The following is a 26,068-nucleotide window of genomic DNA, read 5'->3' on the forward strand; positions in this document are numbered from 1 at the left end:
GAGTGGACACTTTGAGACAGATACCTCGCACCTGTGTTTGGCAGATGGGGTGCTCCAGGGGTGTATCTGTTCTCCAACAGAGTCAACAGAAAGGTGTTTTGTTCAGTAGTGGGTCATGACCCTCTCTCGCCAGGGGATGCATTCCAGCTTCAGTGCGAGGAAGATCTTTTTAATGTCTTCCCTCCATTCCTTCTGTTACCAAGGGTTTTGGCAAAGATTGTCAGAGACCGTACAAGTTGCATACTGGTGGCCTTCTTTTGGCCAAGATAGATCTGGTTTCCCCTCCTTTGCAGGTTGTCAGGTCAGAGGTATCTTCCCATCCCAGAGGTGCCAGACCTTCTAGAATGGGAGGGTCTAGTCGCATTTGCACCTCACAGTGTGGTTCCTGGGGCCTGCAGAGTAAATCTATCTAAGGAGGTACATAATATTCTTCTACAATCTACAACCATTGTCTTTACTATCATACGATAGTAGATTCAGGTTCAGACACCTTTATTGGCATAGAAAGGACACTGATATAAAAATAACAATGGTACAAAGATATATAATAAACACTCCATCCTACAAACATAACAATACATATATCCAACAAGTGACTATGAGCTACAATAGACCCCGGCACTCTATCTGATGATGAAGCCCCGTGCTTTCAAATAACCTAGGTTAATTTTATACCATTTACTTAATCGTTACTCTTTTGTTTTGTTTTGATGACAGCCATCAGAAACTCTGCCACATGTTCAGTGACAGCAGGAATCTTGTCCTCAAGTAAAAATTTAATGATACCATGCGTTGTATTTTCTGAAGGTGTAATATGGGGATTTATTAATTCTAGACAATAATTATGGTACAGGGGACAATGCAGAAGAATATGTTCAACTGATTCTGGTTTTGCCATCTGGCAGGTACAAATTCTTTTATTCCAGGGTATGCCCCTGTATCTGCCAGAAACTATAGCAGATGGGAATATATTTAAGCTAGCTAGCATGAAGGCCCTGTGCTGGAATGGGTGAGTTATAATCGGCCATTGAGTTGCATACGATAGTAAATGGAGAACTTTTGAGAAATAGGCAGTCGCTTGGGGATTCTCCCTTTTTACATGTCCCTAGCTCAGAGCAGCCTTTCAGTCTCCTCAGTCAGGGTGCATTTGGCAGCCATTGCAGCATCCCACGAAGGAACAGAAGGGAGGACTTTATTCTCCCACTATCTAAGCATTTCCTTAAAGGTTTCCGCAACATCTATCCACCAAGGCCAAAATTGGTCCCACAGTAGTCACTCTCCTTAGTGCTATCTAAGTTATTGGCTCCTCCATTTTAGCCTATGGCTTTGTGTTCCCTCAGCCACCTTTCTATGAAGGTAGCCTTTTTGGTGGCAGTAATAGCTACAAGAAGGGTGAGTGAGCTGGCCACTCTTAGAGCAAATCACCCATTCCTAAAGATCTTCAATGATAAGATCACGTTACACCCCAGTTTGGAGTTTCTACCCAAGTTGGTTTCTGAATTCTGACTAGCCCAGGATATTTCTCTGCCTGTTTTCTTTCCAAACCCGTTGTCTTCAGCAGAAAGGGCCCTGCACACGTTAGACATTAGGAGAGCTGTTCAGGTTGGTCAAATGATTGTTTATTGGGGGGCGGGGGCTGAAAAAGGGAAAGACTGCATCAGCACAGACTATCTCTAGATAAGTAGTCTCAGCCATCCTGGAGGCATACAGGTCAGCAAATGCACCTTGCCCATGCAGTGTTAAGGCCCACTCCATTTGAGTTTTAGGGACTTCAGCAGCGTTCCATTGGAGAGGCCCATTGTCAGAGATCTGTAAGTCAGCTACCTGGTCTTTAGAGGAGACATTTGTGAAGCATTATGCTTTAGATCTGCAGACAAGGAGAGATGCAGAATTGGGAAAGACAAGTGCTTCATATTCCAGTAAGAATGTCACCCACCTCCTCTGCATGGTAAGCTTGCTAAAATCCCCATCTGGGGCTGCACCGAAGACCAAAGATGCAGAGTTGCACTTAGCTGTAACTGCTGTTCATCATGGTCTTCTGTGCGGACACACGTCCCCCCCCTCCTGCCCCACTGCATGCTCTCTTACAGTTGTTTTCACCTACCTTATCTTTCTGGATGAGCTTGCGGTGGTACTCAGGAACTGAGGGGGGGCACTTTGTCCCAAGACATGTGACAGTTCAGGTGAGAAGCCATCGCCTGGGAGTCTAGGGTTATTATGTTAGCTCCGTATTATGTTAGCCTCCGTATTATGTTAGCTAGAAAAAAATGGACTGATTGCAAGCCTGCTTGAATGTTTTTGTTGATTTTTTTGTAAAAAGAAATATTTTTTTTCAAAAAATGGTGGAGACAAGCTGTTGCTGCCAAAGTGCAGTGGTTATATATTATTTAAAAGTTCAGTGGTTTAAATACTGTACAGTGTAATTTGATATTCAAGTATGCTAGTGGCTCTATAGTATTAGTATGAGACTGTTTCTGTCCAAATTATGTACCTTTTATTTGGCACAAAATTTGTTTTCTAATTTCAACTACTATTTTTTCCTGCCCTGACAATTGGCAAAAACCAAGATTCATGTACTAAGGTAGAATAGGGTGCAGCAGATCACAACTGTCTCACAAATATTGGGTTTATTTTCTGTTGGTAGAAAACGAAGACATATATTTAAATTCCATAAATATACCCAATATTACAATTTTATATGCTAACCATATTATAAATTCCAATCTGTAAGGGAGTGAAACGGGTATGTTTTGCCCCCCTTTTGTTATTCAGTTTGTTTATAAACGATATCGTTGAAAGGCTGTCAGGTCCACATTTTGTTCCACCCTCACTCGGACATCAAAAAATCTCAGTCCTACTATATGCGGACGATATGGCCCTAATCTCCCTTACTAAAGTTGGCTTGAGAAGGTTGCTGCAACAACTGGGGATGTATTGCAAGGAAGAGACCCTTAATATTAACTACCAGAAGACAAAAGTCATGGTCTTCAGGAAAAAGCCCAAAATATCATCTTGGAGTATACTTGGAAATCCAATCAAGCATTGTAGCTCCTTTAAATACCTCAGAGTTACATTTAAGGAGACACTAAACTGGAATGTGCACCTAGCAACATCTAGGGCCTCTGCATTAAGGATAGTGGGGTCTATTTTACATTTTTTCTACACCAAGGGAGGTTTTCTTATAGACCCTGTTCTAAAACTATACAAAAGCAAGGTCGTACCACATCTCCTCTATGGAGTGGAAGTATGGGGCTGGAAAGATGATATTCTTATCATTATAGAATCAATCCAAAATTACTTTCTCAGACGTATCTTAGCTCTCCACAAGGGGACTCCTGCTGCCCTGATGAGTGCCAAAACAGGTCTTCCCTCGCTCAGGGCGCGTGTATACCTAGCGGTATTAAAATTATGGGGAGGAAAACAAAATAGCTAGAACAAAATCATTTAGCAGTCAAAGATATTACCTCAGTACTCAATTCCAGATGACCTTTTAGGGCTATCAGGAGATTTTTCCCAATTTAAAGACTGGGTCTACAAATTAGATGCCCTGATGGACAGAACACAGATTCTGAAATTGGGAACTGCTCCTTGGTTTAAACTTTTCAAAACTGACCATCTTAGAGCTACTTATTTAGTCAATATACCAAACCCCAAGCTTAGAGCAGCCTTTACGTCCCTGCGGTTTCAAACAATGCTGTCAGTACTGTACTGTCCGGGCGTTATTGCCGAATTCCAAAAGACCAACGTTTTTGCATCTGCTCTAGAGGACTTATACCACTACTTACTTGAATGCCCTCTATACTTGGAACCCAGGGCTAAATTTCTTGCCTGGTTGGTTTCTGGCCTAAACACCTGTCCCAGAGCTGAGAAACTAGTATTTTTGTTAAAAGATACAAATGGGTTTGTCTCTTATAGGACTGCCATGTATGCTCTGGCAGCAAAGAAAATAAGGGCCAATATGGCTGCTAAGGGAGTAGATCCTCCAAGTTTATTTTAATGGTCGCTAGGTCCCATTAGCCGATTGGGACACCACCACAGTTTTTAGCTATTATTTTTGTTGTTTTATATGCATCGATTTAGCAAAGTTTTATTATGTATATTTATTATTAATCCAGTATGTTATTAATCTAATCTTTTATTATGTATTTGTGGTATCCTTGATATGTTTGTAATGGCCTATGGCTAAATGCAAATAAAACCATTCACAACCATATTATAAAGTATGTATGTTATGTTGTTAAAGCAGTAAAGCAAGTTTGAGTTCATAGTAAAGGGAGTACTATATATATTTCAATTTGTGTGATAACTGGGGGAAATGACAGGGGAGGGAGGATTAATTTCCTTCCCCCATTGCTGTGGCCCTGATCCAGTTTCTCTCCAACCCTGTGGGTACTATTAGGTGCATGCTAAGCAGGAGACCCATTCACAGATCTCTTGCCCTCATATCTAGCTAAGCCCTGAGATGACACTTGTATTATGAAATAATGTAGCTCCAAAGAGTTGAGAGTACTTTCATCTTTGAAAGAGGGGACAGCGGTTTCTACTCATTCTCCCCCCCCCACACACACACACTATAAATCTCTACTTAGTCTTTGTTATGTTTCTGAGGTTTCGCTGACCCATAGGAACAAAATTTCAGAGGTTCAGTAGGCTACAGTAGGAAGAGAAATAGAAAGTTTCCCTGGTTGATCCACTCCATAAATAGATCTTGTTGGATACAATCAAATTTAAGTGAGCTGTCAGATTATTTTGGAGCTTTTTGCAATCAGTTTTGAATTTTACAATTCTGTATAATTTGGGGCCATCTCCAAACTTAACAACCTCACTGTTCATCTCTGACTCTAGATCATTTATGCATGCTAAATAGCTTCTATCCCAATACAAGTGCTTGAAGAACTGCTTGCTTCTCATCTTTATGAAAACAGTCAATTTATTACATCCATTTACTTTCTGTTCTTCAAGCAGTTATTCACCTTTCAACTTATTGTACGACCACTGAGGTTACTTGGGAGTCTGTTAGAATCTTTTTGGAATGTCTACCAAATTGTCTCTATCTGTATGCTTATGCTTGTTGTCTTCCTGAAAAGATTCTAAAAAATTAGTGAGATATTAGTGAGTAATATGTGGTACATATGAGTGTCATTCTAGTGGCTGTAAATCTCCAAACTTACTTAAGAAATTTGACCTTCCTGACTCTCCAGTTCAATTTCTCTTTGATCTAATTCTTGAGAAAACGTCTGTTCAAGTGAGTGTTAACTATGTATGGCAAAACAAGAATATATCTGTCTCTTAAATGCCAAGCATAAATCTGAATCTCTGACTACATAGCTACTGTCTATGTGAAGATTGCAGCCCTCTGTGCCTACGATAGGAAGTGCACAGGTGGTAATTTGCTGAGAACATGCTGGTGTGGTGGTTAGAATGTTGGACTAGGAACTGGGAGAGCCAGGGCTATATCCCTACTCTGCTAAGGGATTCTCTCTTAGCCTAACCTGTCTCACAGGGTTGTTGTTGTAAGTGCACAATGGAGGAAGGGAAAGCAATATTGTAAGCCACTTTGGGTCCTCATTGGAGAGAAAAGCATGGTATAAATATCTAAATAAATACATGTTCCCATTTTAAGAGTCAGTTGATGAAAAGCTGAGCAAGAAGTTAGGTGTGTGCCTTAATACATTTGCTGTTTCAAATGTTGATGCTGGTGAATGATATTTTAGCTTTTTAATATTGCAGTAATTTGTTTAGCCTGTTTTCCCCAGGATAACTTTTCTCTGTTGATCTATAGGCATTAACAAAGGATCCCCAGGATTATCCTGACAAAAAAAGCCTGCCGCATGTGCATGTTGCCCTATGGATAAACTCTCAAGAGGGTAGAAAACTGAAAGCTGGGGATACTGTGTCTTATGTTATCTGTCAGGTAAAATTATTCAGATTTGTTTTGTGTAAATAATATATCTATTCTCTCATTTTTATAAAACAAAGAAATTAAAGACCATTTTAATGTAAGAAGATGCTTTAAAACCCAGTTTATACCACATGCTATGTTACTGCATTCACCTGTCCTTTTTATTTTTTGTCTGTTTGTGCAGGATGGATCAAATCTGAGTGCAAGCCAGAGGGCGTATGCTCCAGAACAGTTGAACAAACAAGAAAATCTTGTTATTGATACTCAGTATTATCTGTCACAACAAATTCACCCAGTAGTGGCTCGTATCTGTGAACCCATAAATGGAATTGACTCTGTCCTTATTGCATCTTGGTTAGGTAAGCATTCAAAACCTGTGCTTAATTTCTAGTTAACTATTTGTTACTCCTCTCTCTCAGATTAGTCTTAAGTCTTTCAATAGGCAAATTTACCTCAGTTATGTATTACTCTATCTTACTTTGTCCCTAGGAGTCCAGGTAATTATCTGGTGTATACACTTTCTCTGCTCCCTATGATGCTGCACAAGCCAAAAACAAATAAAAAAAAAAACTAAGGGTGGAAGTTGGAGCGAAGGGCTTGAGCTCTAAAGGACTTTGAATGTAGGACCTGACAGACATTGTGCAGAGATTCAGGATGTGAACAACAGCCAAGCACTGGCCTTCATTTCATCACTCCATTTTCCTGGCCCATTGGAGAAAAAAACATCCACAGAGAATGAGGCTTTCCCCAGAGGGCCAAATAATACCAACCCAGATGTTTCAGATCAGAACAATGAAAGCTCCTTTGCCCTGCATGCTGTGGTTCCATGCCATAATGTGCACTGTAGGGCTGTCAAAAAAATAAATAAATTCGGTACAGTTCGGATTCGGCCGAATTTGGCCCTTGTGGGTTCGGTACGTGCCGAAGTCCGAACTCCCCCACTTCGGATCCGTTCAATTCGGCGGGAATTCAAAGTTCGGAAAAAAATTCGGCCGAATAAAGCCATTAAAAACACAATCGCGCCTTTCTGCGGCTCTGGGGGGGCATTTTTGGGCTTAGAGGTCCCAAACTTTCAGCAGAGCTTCAAAGGACGTATATTGAAAGACTCCCCAAGTTTTGTAAAGATTGGGTCAGAGGGGGCTGAGATATGGGCCCTGAAAGGGGTCCCCCCCACCCTTAATGTGCATCTCTCAGCAGAGCTTGCCGCCCACGCACAAAGCTCCCAGCCCCGACAACAGTTTGCAAAGCAACTCAACTTGTAAAACAACACCTTTGCAACAGGGAAAAACCAGAAGACACACAACTGAAACCTCCTCCCTCAAACCAGGGAGCGAGAGACTCGAGGGGGAACACACACCCCAGGCAGAACCGACGAAAGCCCCCTTTGGCTTCCCCCCCACCCACAGAAACTGCTCCCTCCCCACACACACACAGACTCTGCTTTCCCCCACACACACACACATACACAGGAGAAAAATTATAGATTAAAGCCCCCAAAGGGGTCTTACTGTGGCTGTCTTCTTTTCCATCAAGAGGGGCTGAAGAGGACTTGTAATCCAAGATGATTCCAATTAGGCACGGGAGGTTTTCTCTGGAGAAGATGCACAGGATCGGCTGATCCATTCATTCCAAAAGGGGAAAGGGGAAAGCCCATATCTCGGGACCCCCTGACCCAATGTTCACAAAACTTGGGGGGTATCTTAACAACACTGGTCTGAAACTCCGCTCAAAGTTTGGGATCTGCACCCCCAAAAATGCGCCCCCCTGCAGCCATGGAAAGAGAAAAGGGGGGGAGGCGATATTTCTGCCCCCACTGAACCCATCTTTACAAAACTTGGGTAGTATCTTAAGAATAATTGACTGAAGCTATGCTAAAAGTTTGGGGGCTATATCCCCCAAAAAGCGCCCCCTGCAGCCACATAAATGGGAAAAGGGGGGAGGGAAAAGGGGGAGAGCCCATATCTCGAGACCCCCTGACCCAATGTTTACAAAACTTGGGGGGTATCTTAAGAACACTGGTCTGAAACTCCGCTCAAATTTTGGGATCTGCACCCCGAAAAATGCGCCCCCTGCAGCCATGGAAAGAAAAAGGGGGGAGCCCATATCTCGGGACCCCCTGACCCAATGTTTACAAAACTTGGGGGGTATCTTAAGAAGCTTCATCTGAAGCTCCAGTGAAAGTTTTGTGTCTGTACCCCAAAAAATACGCCCCCTGCAGCCACAGAAAGGAGCGAATGTGCACAAGCACCCCCCCACACACACACACAAGGATTTCGCTCTCTCTCTCTCTCTCCCTGGCCGGGCCGCACATCAGCTGATTCCTCCAGTACTCAATCCTGACTGATTGGCCAGAAGAAGACCCAGCTTGGCCACCGATTGGCCGGGGGAGGAGAATGCTGCTTACTGACGGTTATGCTGCTTACTGACGGCCCCGAATTTGCCGAATTTATTCGCGAACTCCCGAACTCGCTGAATTCGGCCCCCCCGGTTGCCCGCCAGTTTTGAGTTCGGTTCCTCCCGAACTAAAAACCACCGAATCAGGGGAAATTCGGCTGATTTTCAGTTCGGGCCGAACCGAATTGACAGCCCTAGTGCACTGCATGTGCAAGCATCGAGAACCCTAAACTTGCATCGGTCTACACAGGGTAAAGACCCCAGCCCCAGCCTATGTACTCTGTGTAAGTCTGCCTTGAAGTCCTGTGGGGCATTCCCCATCATGGCAGCAGCCCACATCAGTGTTACTGTTTGTCGCCGCGGTGCCATCTCAGCTACACTCTGTCCCCCTGCCAGCTTCTAGTCTGCAGCAGCACTGTTCTGGGGGGAGGAGAGGCATGTGAGAGCAGGGAGAGACTGGCTGGCTCTGTAACACAGAACCCCTAGCCATGGAGGCAGGTGGGCTCATTCATGGGTACGTCACCTTCTCTACAACCAAGCGTGTCTGGTTCCTTTCAAGTCTGGATTGAGCCATGGGTGGGGCTGGGCTGGCAACGAGGCATGTGAGGAAGCATGCAGGTGTGCCACTATTCGCCGCTGGAGAAGCACAAGGCAAGTGCCCAAGGCCCACTGCAACCCCTCAGTGCATCAACTCCCTAGTCAGTAAGCTGTAGAGGATTGTAGCTTCTGTTTAACAGAGACTCTTGTAAAGCAGCCTTTTAAAACGAAGCCTCATCAAACTCCTGAGTGGTGTCTCTCTGCTCCAGTTAAGCAAGTGCTGTAGGGCTCTCTCTCACTGTCTTCCCCTCAGGCCAGTCTGAGCCACCTTCTGCTCCCTTTCACAGCCTGCACCAATACCTACAAAACCAAGAGATAGGATACTGGGGTGTGGGAATGAAAAAACAGAGATGCAAGATGAACCAAAAAGGGAGGAACAGTTTCCCAGGTTTAGAAAAGCAGCAAGGGAAGTATGGGTTGTGCAGATCAGAGAGCAGTAAAAAAAAAGGTTGAAGGAGTTGAAGAGGGAGAGGTGAGACAGAAAGGGGGACTGTGTTTTGGAATTATTTTAAATTTAATTCTGCATCTCCTGAGTTAAAAGTTTCCTTGAGACTTAAATACCACGCTGCTTTATTATAATTTAGTGTAAACTGTACCTTCAGTCTTCATTCCATCCAGTTTCTCCCCCCCTCTGGAAAATAGGTTCCACTTAAAAGCAATATAAATAGGAAATGTACATGATTAACAAAATATGGGAGCAGTCTTAAACAGCTCTTTGCAGAAACAAGTCCTATGTTTTCAACGTGGCTTACTCCCAGCACAATGTTCTCATTATTGCTACCTATGACACTTACCACAAACCTAGATGTTCAGTCCACTTATTTTCCTCATTGTAGTTTTGTAGAGCCCAAAGCACTTCTGAAATTTTTGGAGTAATGAAAATTGATCTCCCAGAATTTCAGAATTGATTCAGTTTCTGAGAGGTGCAGGAGTTGGGAGGTGGAGAGAGAGGAAGATACCCCGCGAAACAGCTGTGACTTAATTTTGCAGTCCCTTTAAGTTTTAAAGGGACGAGAAGACCGCCCAACAGGGGAGACCAGGTCTACGGGCATTATTTCATATGTGTGCTAGAGGGGCCAGGTCTACCCACAGGAAATAATTGAGTCATTTCCTGTTCAGCCAAGTTTCCCAGAAGTGCAGGAGCCTGCCTCCTAGTCCTGCCAACCACCTGTCATTTTCCAGTGCTGGCCACGTAAGTCTGCCTTCCCCTCACTGTCAGCTGATGCTCTGGAGGCCAATGGGGCATTAATTCCTATTGGCTGTAGAGAGGCCCAGTCTACCAAGTAGGAAATAATGGCCCCTCTGTCCACCCCACAATCAGCTGTTAGCACCAACAGTTAGTTGGGACTTCTAGTCTCTTTAAAATGTAAAGGGATGGGAGAAGTCAACTAACAGTTGTTTGGCGGAGTTAGCATCCTCTCCCTCCTTTCCTGCTCCTGCTGCCGGGGGAGGATATGATGGGAGAATTGGAAAAATGCTCCTCAATTTTCAGGACTCCCCCACCCCCAAATCCTGAAACTGTAAGAAAGGTCCAGAAATTTTGAAATAACGAAAAGCATGCCCTTCTCATAATCCAGATCTGAAATCAGCATGAATTTTTTGAAGTGCATAACCCAACTTTAAGCAGTATTGAAAATGAAATCTCCTAACAAGGAACACTTTTCTTATCCGAAAACAAAAGCTATATCATACCTTTCATTAAGATCAATCAAAGTAACACAATACACAGAGCAATCTTTTGAGTTTTCTAGAACTTTTTATAAGACTGGATGTTAAAAACCAAATGGGGAGGGGATAGAAAAAGCTATACAATCACTTTTTATTAAGACCAAACAAAATAATACAATACAGTGTCAAACTTTCTCTCCCCTCCCCCCCATCCAATCAGTCTGAGGAGGAATTCTGAAGAACTTGAAACTCTGCACACTATGTTGTTTTATTTTGGCTGATCTTTATTTATTTATTTATTTATTTTGGTTGTCACGTCACAGATGACTTATGATGACCCTGTGGGGTTTTATACAAGGCTTTTGTTCTTGGATTTTGCTATGGACCAAAATGGCTACTTAATTTTTTAGTGTACTTTTCTTATCTAGTTAATATTTCTCATATCAGAAGCCTTCTGCTATTCTCAGGCTGTCTTCCTACAACTGTCTCTCTCTTCTAGAGATGTATTTTTGTATGATGTGCTATCTCATTAGACCCAAGTGGTCAACAGACTGATATTTTTTGCTCATAGGTGTCTACAGATGGACCAGGGGTCATCTTACAATATGAGTCAGCCAGTTTTTTTTAAAAAAAAGACAAGATTGCCTTGTCCCTCTCCTCATTTCCCTTCCCTGGGGAAATTTCCTTTGTTAAGGTATAATGGATGCTACCCGTAGATAGTTCTCACTGGTCACTCAACAATGGGTGCTGAGGTTGCCTGCCCCCTCCTGCAGTCACCACCCCTTTTCATCATCCCTGCTTGCTACTTCAGCACAGAGCAGCTGATGGTCTTCCTCTCTTCGCTTCCTCAGTTGTCTTGAAACATAGCATAGCAAGTCACACTTGCCTGAACATGAAGTAGATGCATTTGTCTCCATGATGTTTGTGCAGTCCTTAATAAAGTTCTTTTTCTACGTTATAATGGGGAAAATAAATTAAGAACATAAGAAAAGCCCTGCTGGATCAGACCAAGGCCCATCAAGTCCAGCAGTCTGTTCACACAGTGGCCAACCAGGTGCAGCCTGTGCCATGCCCCATTGGGAGCCACTTTTGTGTATAGCCTGTGCTCTGTGAGCTAATAGGGGCTGGAATACGGGGGCAGGACTTTTGGCTTGCTAGGCTCTGCCCTTTGACCAAAAGCATGCAAGGGGGTCACCATGATCCCCCCCGGCTGTCTTAGCTGCCCAGTCTGTTCATGGACACAGGTGGGCATTGTGTAACAATTGGGGTAGGGTCCCCTCTCCATTGCTTTACCTGTATAGGCTGCATTGTCTTTACATCCCCAAGTTAGACGTGTGGAGGCTCTCCTTTGGTGTTCATGGCCTTAGGCCATGTACCTGTCAGCATTCAGAGCAGAGCTGTGTTAAACATGTGCCAACAATTATTCTTTCCCTTGACTGTGCTTCCACAGTGCTTCTGTTTTGTGCAAAATTGCCTTTTCCTAAAGTTCCTGTCACTAACATCTTCCTGAATACCTTCTGAGTGTGTTTGACATTAAGCTAAAGGTGTACAGACACATGCCATGCATCCTGTTATTTAGAGGTATGGGTGTCCTGACTGGAGCTTATATATAGTGCTTAGTAGTGCTGTGATTGCCTGGGCACTTAGTCGGTAACTTATGGTGTGTTGGGGCTTGGCGTTGTGGTGGGAGGCTGGTTGTAGGTTGTAGTGGGGTGGTTGTAGGTTCACTGTCAGTTCCATGAGAGTGCTTTATTATGCCAGTTCTATACTGGTACCCCTTGGAGTCAGCATAACTTTGATTTATGCATGTGGGGTATTCCACATGCACAATTTACTCCTGATTTTCTCTGCAGTTGATCCACTAGCATTTAAATTGGCTTGGGAAAATCATTCTGCATGCATGCCCTTTCCTCTGATTCCCTTCTTTGGAGTCGCCGTATTTCTTCCACACATGGCCAGATAAACAGGAATATCAAACAAGGGTGGTGGGCGTCACCGATAGCATCACAGCACCAACACCTCTTTTAAAGTTTTGAGCATGGAGTCTAGCAGTACAGCACAGAAATGCGAGAGACATTTCCTCCTCCACCAAAACTGCTGTCACTGCCGATTCTCTGTTTACCAAATGGATGATCAGTGCACATTTGAAAGGGTTGGAGAAGAGAATGCTCAGCTAAATGGCTCCCAACCCTGCATTGACTGGAGCCATTTTAAATAATATGTGAAGCAAAACACTTTCAACAAGTAGTAGCAATTAATAGAAGCAGTCTCCCTTCAGGGGAACCAGTGCAAGTGGCTCCCCCCACCACCATTTTTTAAAGTGATAGCTGGGAATTCAGACAACCTGCTGAGACTATTGTTTTAGTGATCTAGCGTGTGTGTGTGTGTGTATATATATATATATATATATATATATATATATATATATATATATATATATATATATATATATATATATATATATATAAAAACTGACCAGAAAGCAATGCGACCATGAAACTGACCAGATCACAATATTAACTTATGCACTTATTGTATATAGTTCTATGGGTAATTTTTGTTAACACCAAGTATGCACACACACAAACGTGTGTGTGTGAGTGTGTGTGCGCATGCTTGGAATATATATGCATATATATATATATATAGAAGGTGCTACTCCAACATTACAGGCATAGTCATATCTATATACATGCATACTTACATAGCACCTTCTAGCCTATGCATTTAGATCAGGGAATTATTATTTGACTGCATTAATAATATTAAACAGTTTTAACACATTTTTGGTATTGTATCAGATTCTGCTGGTCTTTGACTGTAAATAAATTTGAATTTGATTTGACCAGATCACAGATAGTGAAAAAAACACCTGTGCTATCTACATCTGGTCAGTTTCACGGTTGCATGGCTTTCTTGTTAGTTTCATAGCAGCGAGGCTGACCAGAAGAGCCTTGCTGCATGCATATGCAGATTTCTCAGCATTCTATTCCTAATCCTGCAGGTTTAAACTATTTTTTTTAAAGGAACGCAAAAGCCCTGGGTAGAGGGGTGGGGGAAGGTGGGAGGGTGGCATGGAATCAATTGGAGATGTTGGATGTGGACGTGGGTGGGCCTCAATGTTTGGTGGGAAAAATCCAAACAGAGCATTGTAGGATTTAGTGTTTAGACTAAAAGAAGAAAGCAACTAAACAAGGGGAAGAAAAACCTTAACTCTTATGAAACTAGAATAAGGTACCCAAAAGGTAAGGAATCAGCATGAAAACCTGGGCTAATATTGATACAAGTGATTTGGTAAATAATATATAGTAAATTTAATACAGACACAAAAATAAATGTAAATATAAACAACTTGTACGTAGCCCTGTTCAAGCCTCTATGTAGCTATGCTGAACATGCCAAAAACATAAAGACACAAAATTACCAAACAGTGCTTAAACAAAAAATAAATCTGGACCCAAAACACTTTCTATTAAGTACAATACCATCTGACCTACCTGTTAGATTCAAAGACTGCCACAAGGGCAGCGAAAGTTGTTTTGGCAAGAAAATGGAAACAATCGACTAAACCCACATTGACAATTGGAAAGATAAGATGTTAGAATACGCAAATATGGCCAAAATGACCTTTCCGATGAACCCAACACATAACGACTCTGTGGACTACTTTCAGGAGAAGTGGCAGTCATTCTACACTTATATTTCTAAAACATAGGCTATGTTTTTTTTTATTTCTTAGTAATAATTTTCTAGCAACTCTAATATGAGAAAGTAGACAATCTAACTAGTTATATGAAACGTACTTGGAATGCATATTGATATATATTAATGACCAAAAATTTTTTTGTCTATTGCAGACAGATTGTTTTATTCCTTCCTTTTTTCTTCCCTTCCTGTATCCTATATACAATAAAAAACTTTATTTAAAAAAGACACAAAATTACCACAGTGCAACAATGTATTCAAACAATATCACAGCGTATCCAAACAATATCAATGCATTTCAGCTGTGAAGCCTTCTTCAGTGGTCCGAATAATACAATTCTGGATACACCCATGCCATTGTAAAAGTACATAAACGTATGAGAAAATTAAAGTAACTTTATACATCTTGATGACTGAGAGACTGTGAAAGCAGCCTAAGACTATAAAGTCAACTCTGGATGGAATAAATATAAACAAATTTTAGACTTTACACTTTACAAACATCATTTTACTCAGTCTAAGGCAGTGGTTCCCAACCTTTTTTTGACTAGGGACCACTAGTTCGGTGCAGGGACCCCAAGGGTCAAAATAAAAATTCAGAGAATTTGAAAATAAGCTTTAATCATAACTGTTGAACATTAAACTTAGAATAATATTTGAATATATTTTTATAATAGAGCTTTTAATTGAAAATATTAATTTATTATGGGTTTATAACTTTGTTTCGCAGACCTTAATTTAGTTCTCATGGACCCCTGGGGGTCCGTGGACCCCCGGTTGGGAACTAGTGGTCTAAGGACTGCAATATTCTCAGATGACTAATTCAAACACATTTCTGTTGCCTACATTCTTGGAGCTAGCTTGTAAAATTTGACAACTTTTTAGAGAATGCATTGTTTCAGAAATATGAAATGTTTAGTTAGACAAATATCTAACTAAATAAATATCTGGTCCAGTCAGCCAAACTGGTAATCTGGTCCAATTGACCAAACTGGACACTGTAGTAAAATAGAGCTTTTTGAAAAGAGCTTCAGATTTAAAACCTCTAGGTGGCAGCACTAGACACTATTTTCTGTATTTCTCGAAAGCTTTAATGAGTTAAGCTGTAAAGCGATTAACTTGCATAGCTCCCAAGTAAGGCAAAAGAGTGTTAGTTTGTTTATTGAAATAGCATAATTACCTTGCCAACTGAGACTTTTCTCTTTATTAGGAAAAATGTAAATGTTGTTGTTAGTCTAATTTAATTTATGTTTTGTTCATATTAGTTATTGAAAGCTATTCTGTCATTATATAGCTGACCTCTTATAATTTTAACTTTTCCCTCCCAAGGTATGATCAAAAGAAATGTTGTTAGGTTATCACTGCTGTTAAGGGAATTGAAAGGCTTTTAAAATAAGACAGACTAATGATCGATTCCTCTGTCTCTTTGTTTATCTGGGTCATCATAGCTAGATTATAAAATTCAAAAAAAAGTGGAACTGATATTAATCATTTCACAAGCAGCATAAACCAGAAGTGATATTTCAGTACAAAGGGGTGTTGATGCCTCCTTTTCCCCAAATATGTATTACAGATTGGAAGGTACAATGTATCTATGAGTTATCCTGCTTTGGTAGGTCCTGTTCTTAGTAAAAACAAAAACTTTTTAAAATGTTTTAAAAAGTTAACATTAAAAATTGATTATTTGAACCAAAGAATAAACTCTAAAAGAAGCTAATTGCAAGATTATTCATCTCATATACTTCTGTATCATTGAAATTGTGGTCTTGATTGGATTTCTTTATGTGCATTAGTAATATTTTCCCTCAGACAAAATAATGATGAACACTAAAGTGAAAGCTGATGTCAGTTGCACTGGAGCTGTTCATCTAAACTTATTAATGGATACAGATGGCTTACTGTACCTTTCTGTTTATATTTGCTTTTTTGAGGCATAGAATTAGTGAATAATGTAACAGTGTGGTAGATGTTAGTTTCTACTTAACACTCTGCCACATACAGAATATTAGTTGGAGAAATTCTTATTCTTAGCCTAAAGACAGTCTAAACTAGAATCTTTCTGGAATACATAATATATAACATTTCTCAGTCTCAGAATATGTTTCATATAGCAGAAGTGTGTAAGATAGAAAGGTACTGTTGTATTGTAAAATAGTACATTCTGTTAGAGCATACAAAGGGAAAAATAACACTGGAATTACATTTAAATTATATAATTTTAAAGGTTTTTAAAACTTTCAATATCAGTGCACTAGCACATTCCTGCTATAGTATATATACTTTCTGAGTTTCCTAAGTTTGCTCTTTTAAGTTGCTATATGTAGAAATGGGATTATGATTACAGTTGGTAAACTTGAAATGTTTTCTAAAAATACCATATTCAGGCATTCAGATTAGATAATTTTTTTTGATGGTTGTGACCTTCTGAAGAATCAAGTTGCTAAAATGGGCATCAGTTCTCAGGCTTCAATCCATCCACCACCAGAATAGTATCAGAAGTCCTAGTGGTATGTATAGAGAATGCTTTAGGACAGCTTCAGTGAAGGTACAATGTGGCTGGCACGCCTAACGAATTATGTTTAATGTTCAACACTTACTTGAGCTGTAGAAACTATTGGTTTGTTAATGTTATGTTTCTAAAATTGAGCTGGAATATTGTGAGCAGTAATCTTACCAATACTTCATTTGTTAATCCATTCGGAATAAATACCTCATTGAATTGGGTTTTTTGATCCAGATTTTACAATGTGTCTGAGTTAATGTTACTTACATTGTAAAAAGCATTTCATATCTTTTCTTACTACTCCCTTATTACAATAAATGGCAAGTTAAATAAAATTGATAGCAGTCTCTTGAAAAGGAGCTTTTTTGCAACACCTTTTTATCATTTCTGAAAGTAATGTGCTTTTATTATATGCTCAGCCATATTCTTTTTTGTTACTAAATAGCAGTTAATAATGTAACGAATTATCATCTGATCTAACTGATCTCTCTAAATAGGAAACTCATTCACTTATTAGTCCAGCAAAAATATTGGTGGGCATGGCAAGATTTCAGTGATGATTGAGTTGCTCATATTTCTTAGACTTTCTGGGCTCTGATAATCAAAAGTGCTTTTTGTATCCAATTCTGACTTTTTAAATGCTGCTGTTGAATTTTAACAACTGTGTTAGATTGAAACCTACATGCTGTTAACCACTGAGCCAAAATGAAATCGACCACTGCATTGAAGTCTGAGTTGGCAGTTGTGTACAGACTTGAAGGAGTGGGTAATACTGTACAACCAGGGTTCTTTTAATGGGGTTTTTATAGACTCTCTTTCATTTTAATGATGCCATTTTGGTTTAAAGACTTTCCTAATAAAGATGCACAATATTATTCAAATATCTGTATAACTTGAGAAAATAGCAATAAAGCTGTTCACTAGGAGTAGCATCTTCAAATACAAAATATTCTATTGCATACTGCCCATGATAATGCACAGGGCTTGTTTTATTTATAAGCTATTTTATGCAAAAAGATAAGTAATTTCTTCATGTTGCTCAAATCTTCATCTTGGGTTAAAAATAAAAAAAAAGTATTCTTTTTTCTAAGCAGTCTCATCCTGGAGATGCAGTTTTACTTTGGATTTTGCAGATTTTTTACTCTATTTGAAGCTGATGTGTCAACTTATATGAATTGCATTCTTTGAACTCTGAATTTATATTTCGTATTAATAGGACTGGATCCCTCGCAGTTCAAAGTCTATCACCATTATCATAAAGATGAGGAGAATGATGCCTTGCTTGGTGGCCCAGTTCAGCTCACTGATGAAGAGAAATATAAAGACTGTGAAAGATTCATGTTTGCCTGCCCAAAATGCGAGACAGAGAACATTTATGACAATGTCTTTGATGGTTCGGTTAGTATTTTGGTCTTTGTATTTTGTAAATAGATTCTCTAAGCAGGGTATACAGTAGGAAGGAAAAGAACAAGTTATATTTATAATTTTGCATATGGGATGCTTGTACACTGTTGCCCAATCCACTTTTGCATACTGTTCTCAGGAAGAATTTGTCATCCATTTTTGCCATCATTACTTAATTTATTTTTCAGAATTTTCAATATGTATCACAGCTTGGAACTGTCCAGATAATAAAGCATGTTCAGTGACCAGATAATAAAGCATGTTCAGTGAGGTTTCCTAAATCAAATTAATTGGAGAACGTTTTTTGAACATTTCTGTTTTGTAGTTTTACATCCCTCTAGTCTTTTACATAGAGTTTTCTTCTGTGTTATCTTTCCTGCTGTCTTTGTACATCAGACATAAAAAGTCATCGGGTACATTCCTGTCATGAAGTACTGCCAAAAATGTATCTGTGACCTTGGATCAGAACTTGAAATGGAGCCAACTATTTAACTCTATTGCAATGTTATGCATGTACTAGTTATTGGCAAATTAGCAGGCTATGGAGTAGTGAAAACCTTGAAAGTTAAAGCAAATAAATCCTTTATCTAAATTAAAAGTAATTATTTTAAGTTAATTTGGACAAACAGCAGATGTTCTGTGTTCTTTGAATCAAAACAAAGCAGTTGTTGGAAGCAAGTGAGAGGAAAAGGCAGGCACAGATCAGCAATACTTGGTAAATCCTTGACTTTGTTTCATTACAGCTGTAAATAAGATAGTTAATTGCATAGAGGCTTGACAACTTACAGATGGGCTAAGTGTAAGAAGAACGGATGTCAAGCTCTGCAATCTCTTCCACCTGGAATTGCTTAATGTTGTTAGTCTGGGAGTAGTGGGATTGGATCACATAAGTACAGATTTTTATGCAGTAACAAGAAGGGGGAGACTGAGCTCACGATTATTCTCTGCAGTGGATTTCTTTGTAATGGGAAATGTATTAGCTTAATTTTACTGTGCACAGACAGATTTCAAGACTGAAAATTTTGTTACATTACAAAGTTTACAAATTTCACAATACAGTACTCAGTATATTTAGTTTGGTACTTATAATGATATTTTATCCTCTACAGTTAAAAAATGAATATCGAACGAAAAAGGAACATTTTTGCTTACATTTACTTTAAACTTCATACTTGTATATGACAGTTTGCAAACTTCTTATCAATATCTATCCTCAGAATGTTAATAGGATAAAATGAAGGAGAGGAGAATGATGTAAGGTGCTTTGGGTCCCCGCTGGGGAGAAGGGCAAGGTATAAATGAAGGAAAATAAAAAAATTGATAAAATGTTAATTTTTGGTCTTTTCTTTTTAATCTGTCACAGGGTCTGCTGACTGAAGCCAGTTTGCTACAGTGCAGCAAAAAAGAATGTGATGAATCCCCTCTAAAACATATAACCCAAATTAATAACAAACTAATTCTGGATATAAAACATTACGTAAGAAAGCACTACAGTGTGAGTAATTTTCTTCTTTATATTTAATCACTTATTGCAACATCAGGTTCTGGATCTTGCATCTTTTTATATATCTAACTTTGGTATAAACAATGCTTTAGGTATAAACAGCTTTAAGATTTTTTAAATTAATAAAATATGTAAAACATTTCCTTACAAAAACTGTGTAGTAGTATGCAACCTGATCTGCAGAGTACTTATAAGGTATATATGCCACTCATTTCTATAGAGTTTTTGCTAAGAGTGTTACTGATGAGCAAATTGAATGGCCTGAATAATCTTAATTTAGACTGTCAGATTACAGCTAGACATACAGTGCCTATTCTGAAGACAGCATGTGTTTAACTTTGCACTGGGGGAAAAGATTGTCCAATAGATGGTAATTTGTTAATTTCTCTCAAATTGTTTTGGATGCATTGCTCATTAATGCAGAAAGAAACATGACTAATCCAGTTCATATCTTGCTGAATGGCAAAGAAAATAATAATGTCAGCGCCAATAATTTGTGCCCTAATATATGCTGCTTCCTTTATTAAGGTGGCTTGTCAATTATCCAAAACCAGATGAGCAGGAGATGTTTACAAGATGGTACATTTTGGGAGGCTACTATAGTATGAATCTCCAAGAGCTGAGTGTGCCCAGAACATGTTGGATTTTCTATTGAAATAGATATTCAAAACTAGAACTTAATGAAAGCATTTATTGAAAGTGTTCATTAATGAACTGAATGAATAGTTGTTTCTTGAGTCAAAAGTTGCCAATAGTTTGGACACAGTTTTCAACATATGGAAATAACAAGTTCAGACCGACAGAACTGCTATACACTGGGATGTATGATATTGTCTGGGGGTGGGGGTGGCTAGGGGGTCGGGACATGAATTTTGATATCTTCAAAGGTTGAAATGGTTTATTTATTTACAACACTATCCTTTCCTGCCCCATAAAGGCATGTATTTATTTTCATAAGAACATCTTAGAACTGTGTCCCATAGTTGTCCATAGTTAATAAAACTGTGTGTGCATATTAAGCATAGAAGTATTGGCGGGATTGAGGATAAATTTTTCAACAACATTTGCACTGTAGGTATTAACTTGCATTTCAGTGAATGAAGCAATCATGTTTTGAAGATAGCTATCCCCAGCTATAATTTCAAGTTAATGATAATTAAAAGTTAGTGAGATGATGATAAAGTTTTCTGAAAAAAATTACGCTATAGTGTAAAATGTGTTATACCCCTTTGGATTTTGATTTGATCATCCTCTGGTTTTGACTACTTTATACAGTTGGAATGCCTTTAAAATTTGACTTCCACACTTTGAGTACCTTGTGTGAAAATGCTGTTTACAGGAGAAGCTTGATATGGGCAGTTCTGGTGGAAAGTGCTGTCAAGTCACAGCCAGTTTATGGCGACTCCATAGGATGTTCAAGGCAGGAGATGTTTGGAGGTGGTTTGCCATTGCCTGCTTCTGCGTAGCGACCCTGGGCTTCTTTGGTGGCCTCCCATTCAGAAACTAACTGACCCTGCTTAGCTTCTGAGGTCTGATGAGATTAGGCTAACCTGGGCCATCCAAGTCAGGGCTTGGAATTATCTGATTTTATTTTATTGGTCTTGATTGATTCAATTGAGTACATTTATATTCTGCTCAATAACAAGTCTGGAAAAACAAATCAGCAAATTGCAATAGTTTTAGGGATACCTTTGTCAAACACAATCATGTACTTCTTGAATTGGGATAGCAAATTTAGATGTTTCATCAAATTATGATAGCATGAACTGTAAATTGACCTTGTTTCATGTTTTATCAGTTTGCTTACAAAGAAATTGGATCCGATGCATTTAAAACAATCACAGTTAAGAAGAAGAAGAAGAGTTGATTTTCATATGCCAACTTTCTCCACCATTTAAGTAGAAATTAAACCGGCTTACAATCACCTTCCCTTTCCCCCACAACAGACACCCTGTGAGGTAGGTGGAGCTGAGAGAGCTCTAAGAGAACTGTGACTAGCCCAAGGTCATGTGTAGGAGTGGGGAAGCCAACCTGGTTCACCAGATTAGAGTCCGCCACTTTTAACCACCGCTCTTAACCACTACACCACGCTGGCTCTTTGCTTGCTCCAGGTATACTGTAGAACCTTATCCCTTTAGAGAATGTTATATATTCCACTGGAGTTTGCTAAAATATAAAATCAGAATATAATGTACTTTGCAATGGGTTGAATCCTACCAGTTTTCTATTGGTACAAACAGTTTCTCACTTTTCTCACTGGTCCCCAGCAACATCTTTTGACCTCAAAAAGTCTGTACCATGGACAAAAAGCCACACAAAATGAGGAGCTGCAGTCAGAGGGAGAATTAGACAAGGCTTCCCCTCTGCCCTCTTGGATGAGTGGAAGGCTGTTAGGATCCAACCCAAAAGCTTGTTATATATGAAGGGAAAATGTTCTCATTTGTTTGGTGGTGTATCCTCACTAGAAATCAAACATTTAGCTATAGTGTGAAACTTTTTTCCTCCCCTTCCCTGAGATCTTTTCCTTTGCCACCGACAGTGGACTGATTGGCTGTCTTAGGATATGTATTAGAATTTTTTTAGTGCCTTTCTTCAATGCTCTGTCTTATGCACTTCTTGTTATTTCTTAGTCCAGTACCTATTTGGCTCACAATACACTACTTACCTTATCACTGAGACTTTCAGCTCACTTTGCATTCATCCGCTCAGCCTCCTTGTCAGGAACCCCTGTTTGTCTTCTCTTAAGAGCATACAGAAGACTTTCAGCCCATTCCTGAAGGAGAGGGTAGATCAGCGGCAGCTGGGGGCGGTGCAGCCACGCCTCAGAGGCTTCCCAGCCACCACAAGGAAAATAAAACAATTTAAAACATTCCAAAAAGAAAAAGCTCCCATAGAAAGCAATGGGGCTACGCCACCAAAAAAGGTGTCATAGCAACGCTGCTGCTCAAGGGGCGAAAGGGGTTAGGAAGCTGACTAACATCAGCTCTGCCCCAGGAATGTCCCCCCGCCCCCGCTCCAGCTGGGCTCCCGCTTTTGGGATTTCACTGCTGATGTAGCAGCGCTGGTGGCAGAGCCCTGCACCGCAATGTGTCATCCCAGGGCCATCATGAATGCTCCCGTGCTAGCATCCTGGGATAAGTGGGCACTTAGGCTGGCATGGGGTCATGTCGGTTCCTATGCCTATTCGCCCCCCCTTCAGGATTGCACTCTTAGCGTGTTAACATTTGTTTTATGTCTGAACTATAGTGCAAAATGAATATTTTAAACACCAACAATAATAATGGAAATTCTGCTTCTTTCTTTAGCCACCCTTCTCCTTCAGCTTCTAGCTAATTTTGATCTGTTTCCAACAGAGTCTTCCTGAACTATGAATGCAGATTCTGTCCCCTGGTCACTATGTGATGTTTCCTCAAGCCCAGTAACCTTTAATTTCTCTCACAAAAGCTTACAAGCATTCTATTTTATGTCGACTTCCCTGGGCTATCAGCTGACCTTATTTTACTCCCCCCACCCTGCCACTTCCCAAGATATAAAACATGAACCTGTTTCTCTTCCATAGCAGAGTGTACAAGGACTCTTTTTTTCCTTCTTCTTCCTCCAAAACTTAGATCCTAAGACTAGAGGGGTGAATAAACATCCACCATTGTTTTGGGAAAATATTTGGGTATAAATGATGACTGTTTGTCCCAAAACCCTCCAGATAGAAATGGGCAGGAGTCTGATGGAGAGGAAGTAGGCATTTCTGACAGCTTTGCCTTCCATCTCTCTCCCTGTCTTCAGCATCTGAAAAAGAAAGAACATAATATGTGGAGGAATAATGGGGGTTTTGGTGGAGTGCAGGGAACTGAGGTGATTGGGTGATTGGGTTAGCGTGGTAGCGATCATAACCTGATAATTTGTTTTTACAATGTGAGTTAGAAATGCTTGTGAATGTTCCACAATTTCAGGAGTAGCTTGGCCAGTTGGGAGTTGACTTGTAGGCTTCTGGTAGGCAGTTATTGTCCTGTGTGCATGATATGTGATAAGTGTAGGTCACCTTGAACCAATAGGAAAGGCGGGGATATAAATGTTTTAATAATAAAATAAAATAATAATGTTTATATAGATTTCTCTTCTGTGTTTGTTAGAACTGAGGTTCATTGTGATGTAAATGAAAAACTGCCTGGAAGTGCCGCTGACCTAGCATGGAGTTTTGCCATGCATGCCTGACCAGTGAAGAATATAGTTCCTTTTGAAAAAAATGTGAACTTTGATTTACTTTCAAATGATGTTTTTATGATGTTGATATAAATGACTACATGAAACATAAATATTGCTACAGGTATGTGTGCTGTATACACGCACATATTCACTAATGATAAAAGTAAATCGTCTTTATTTGATTTGGGTGATACATGCCCTCATTCTCTGCTAGGGTTGACAACTCTGGGTTGGGAAATTTCTGGAGATTTGGGCATAAAGCCCAGGGAGGGCAGAGTTTGTGGCAGGGTGAGATCTCAGTAGGATATGATGCCATACAGTTCATCCTCCAAAGCAGTTCTTTTCTTCAGGGGAACTGATCTCTATAGACGAGATCAGCTGTAATTGCAGGAGATCACTAAACCCCAACATGGCACTATGTCCCACTGCCAGAGGTTCCACATCTTCATGTGTGGTCATAATAGAATAGAATTTATTTAGGATGGCTCAGATTGTGTGATCGACTTTTGGGTGTTATCTGGAATATTGAATGTGCTGTTCAGGGCTTTTGATGTAACAGTGTATGCATTACTCAGATTTTTGTATCAATGTATGGACATCTGGAAGGGCACACATGCTTGAGGGGCATGCACACTTGAGTGGGACAGAAGGGCATATAATCTGTCCCGGGTCGCCCTCCCTCCCGGGCTCCCGGGCCGTCCTGAGTATCCCAGCCCCAGCCGCAGCCCGCGAGAGGGAGGAGAAGGGCCCAGGAAAACCCCACTCACCGGGGAAAGAGTCGGGGGGGCGGCGAGCAGAGGTGAGCCCGAGCCTCCTCCACGCGCCCCGGCTAACAGGCCGGAGGCCCCCGCAACCGCCGATGGCCCCGCTCGTCAGCTGGCGAGCAGGAGATGGGGGCCGACCACGCCCCGCAAGCCGGGCCCAGCGACAGCCGCGGCGTTGCGGGGCACCCGGGCCGGTTGGCGACCAGGGGCCCCAGGAAGGCTCCAGAGACCCCGCCCATCGGCTGGTAGGATGGAGGAGGGCAGCAGGGGCCAGCGGCCCCAGGGCGGCAGGCGAGCCGGCGCGGCTCCCGCCCCAGCGGCCGAGGGAAGGTCGTAGTTGGGACGGGGGAGGGATCAGGCGCAGAGGAAAGGCGCCCGAGCTGAAGACCCACTCGGGGCTTGACCGACGTGGGGCGGGCGGAAGAGCTCGGGCCAGGCAGAGACGGGGGCCATGCCCGCTGGCGGGATTCCCTGGGGCAGGGGAAAAAAGATGAAAGAGGGAGGGGTCATTTATAGCCTCGGATGGAGGCGAATAGGGGAGCACGGGTGGTGGCGGGGTATAAAGCAGCATGGGTGGAGGCCAATGAGGATGGCTGGTGAATCACGCTCCCTGCTTCCAGAGAGCTAGCAAGCTGGCCAGCTCAGGGAGGAAGGGTCGTCCTCCTCCTCTGAGTGGTCTGAGGCCAAGGAAACCCTACCTGCAAAGGGTTGGGTTCAGCCAGCGGTGCATCGATAGGGGAAGTCCTGCTCGACGGCGCAGTGGCCCCGGCAGGGACACGACATAATCTTACTCCCTCACTGATGCATAGGAATGGGGATGGAGGAGAACACTGTTCAACCCAAGTCTTTGTTAGTATAACATCTATATTTATCAGAGGAGATAGTGGGATTCATGCATGCGTTATGTTGGAGCTGCTTCACTTTTCAAATGTATATCTGTGATTATAAGCCTCCTGCCGCTGAATTCAAGAAGCTAGCTGCTTACACGTTGGATTGCTCACACAAATGAGCCATCACATATAAATGAACAAAGCAGTTCAAGATGACACATGTAAACAAACTCTTGGTGACTTTGTATGCTGTTTTTGGTGAGGTGGAAGAGTTAAGACCACTTTGTTCTCCCATTTGTTATTTTTCTCAAGCATTTTTATTGAAAGTCAAGCCACTGCGGTAACACATACCATGATATACATTTAAAAAGCTAAGAATGTATTTACTTGAAAAATTATCTCTCCGATCATCAAAGATTTTTGCTGTTTTAGAAAGCATATTTTATTTAAACAATAGAACATCTTCCTTAAGCTATTCAAGTTGCTCTAGTAATAAATGCCTTAATATTCCCTGTGCTGTTCCACATATTAACCATTCACTTTTATCTACACACATATTAAGTTTTATAAAAATGGTGGCATACATTATTCCTTTGA

At 40.9% G+C, this 26,068-nt stretch overlaps 1 protein-coding gene across 1 annotated transcript in view; it reads left to right on the plus strand.

Moving 5' to 3' along the window:
* The window catches only part of POLA1 (DNA polymerase alpha 1, catalytic subunit), a 413,999-nt gene that overhangs the window by 155,405 nt on the left and 232,526 nt on the right, over positions 1–26,068 (plus strand). The window contains exons 31-34 of the mRNA XM_056861806.1: positions 5,783–5,914; positions 6,087–6,261; positions 17,986–18,167; positions 19,537–19,668. Coding sequence (XP_056717784.1) covers positions 5,783–5,914; positions 6,087–6,261; positions 17,986–18,167; positions 19,537–19,668 — 621 coding nt within the window. The remainder of the gene's footprint in view (positions 1–5,782; positions 5,915–6,086; positions 6,262–17,985; positions 18,168–19,536; positions 19,669–26,068) is intronic.

The sequence above is a fragment of the Euleptes europaea genome, chromosome 16, assembly GCF_029931775.1.
Source record: "Euleptes europaea isolate rEulEur1 chromosome 16, rEulEur1.hap1, whole genome shotgun sequence".
Taxonomy (NCBI): Eukaryota; Metazoa; Chordata; class Lepidosauria; order Squamata; family Sphaerodactylidae; genus Euleptes; species Euleptes europaea.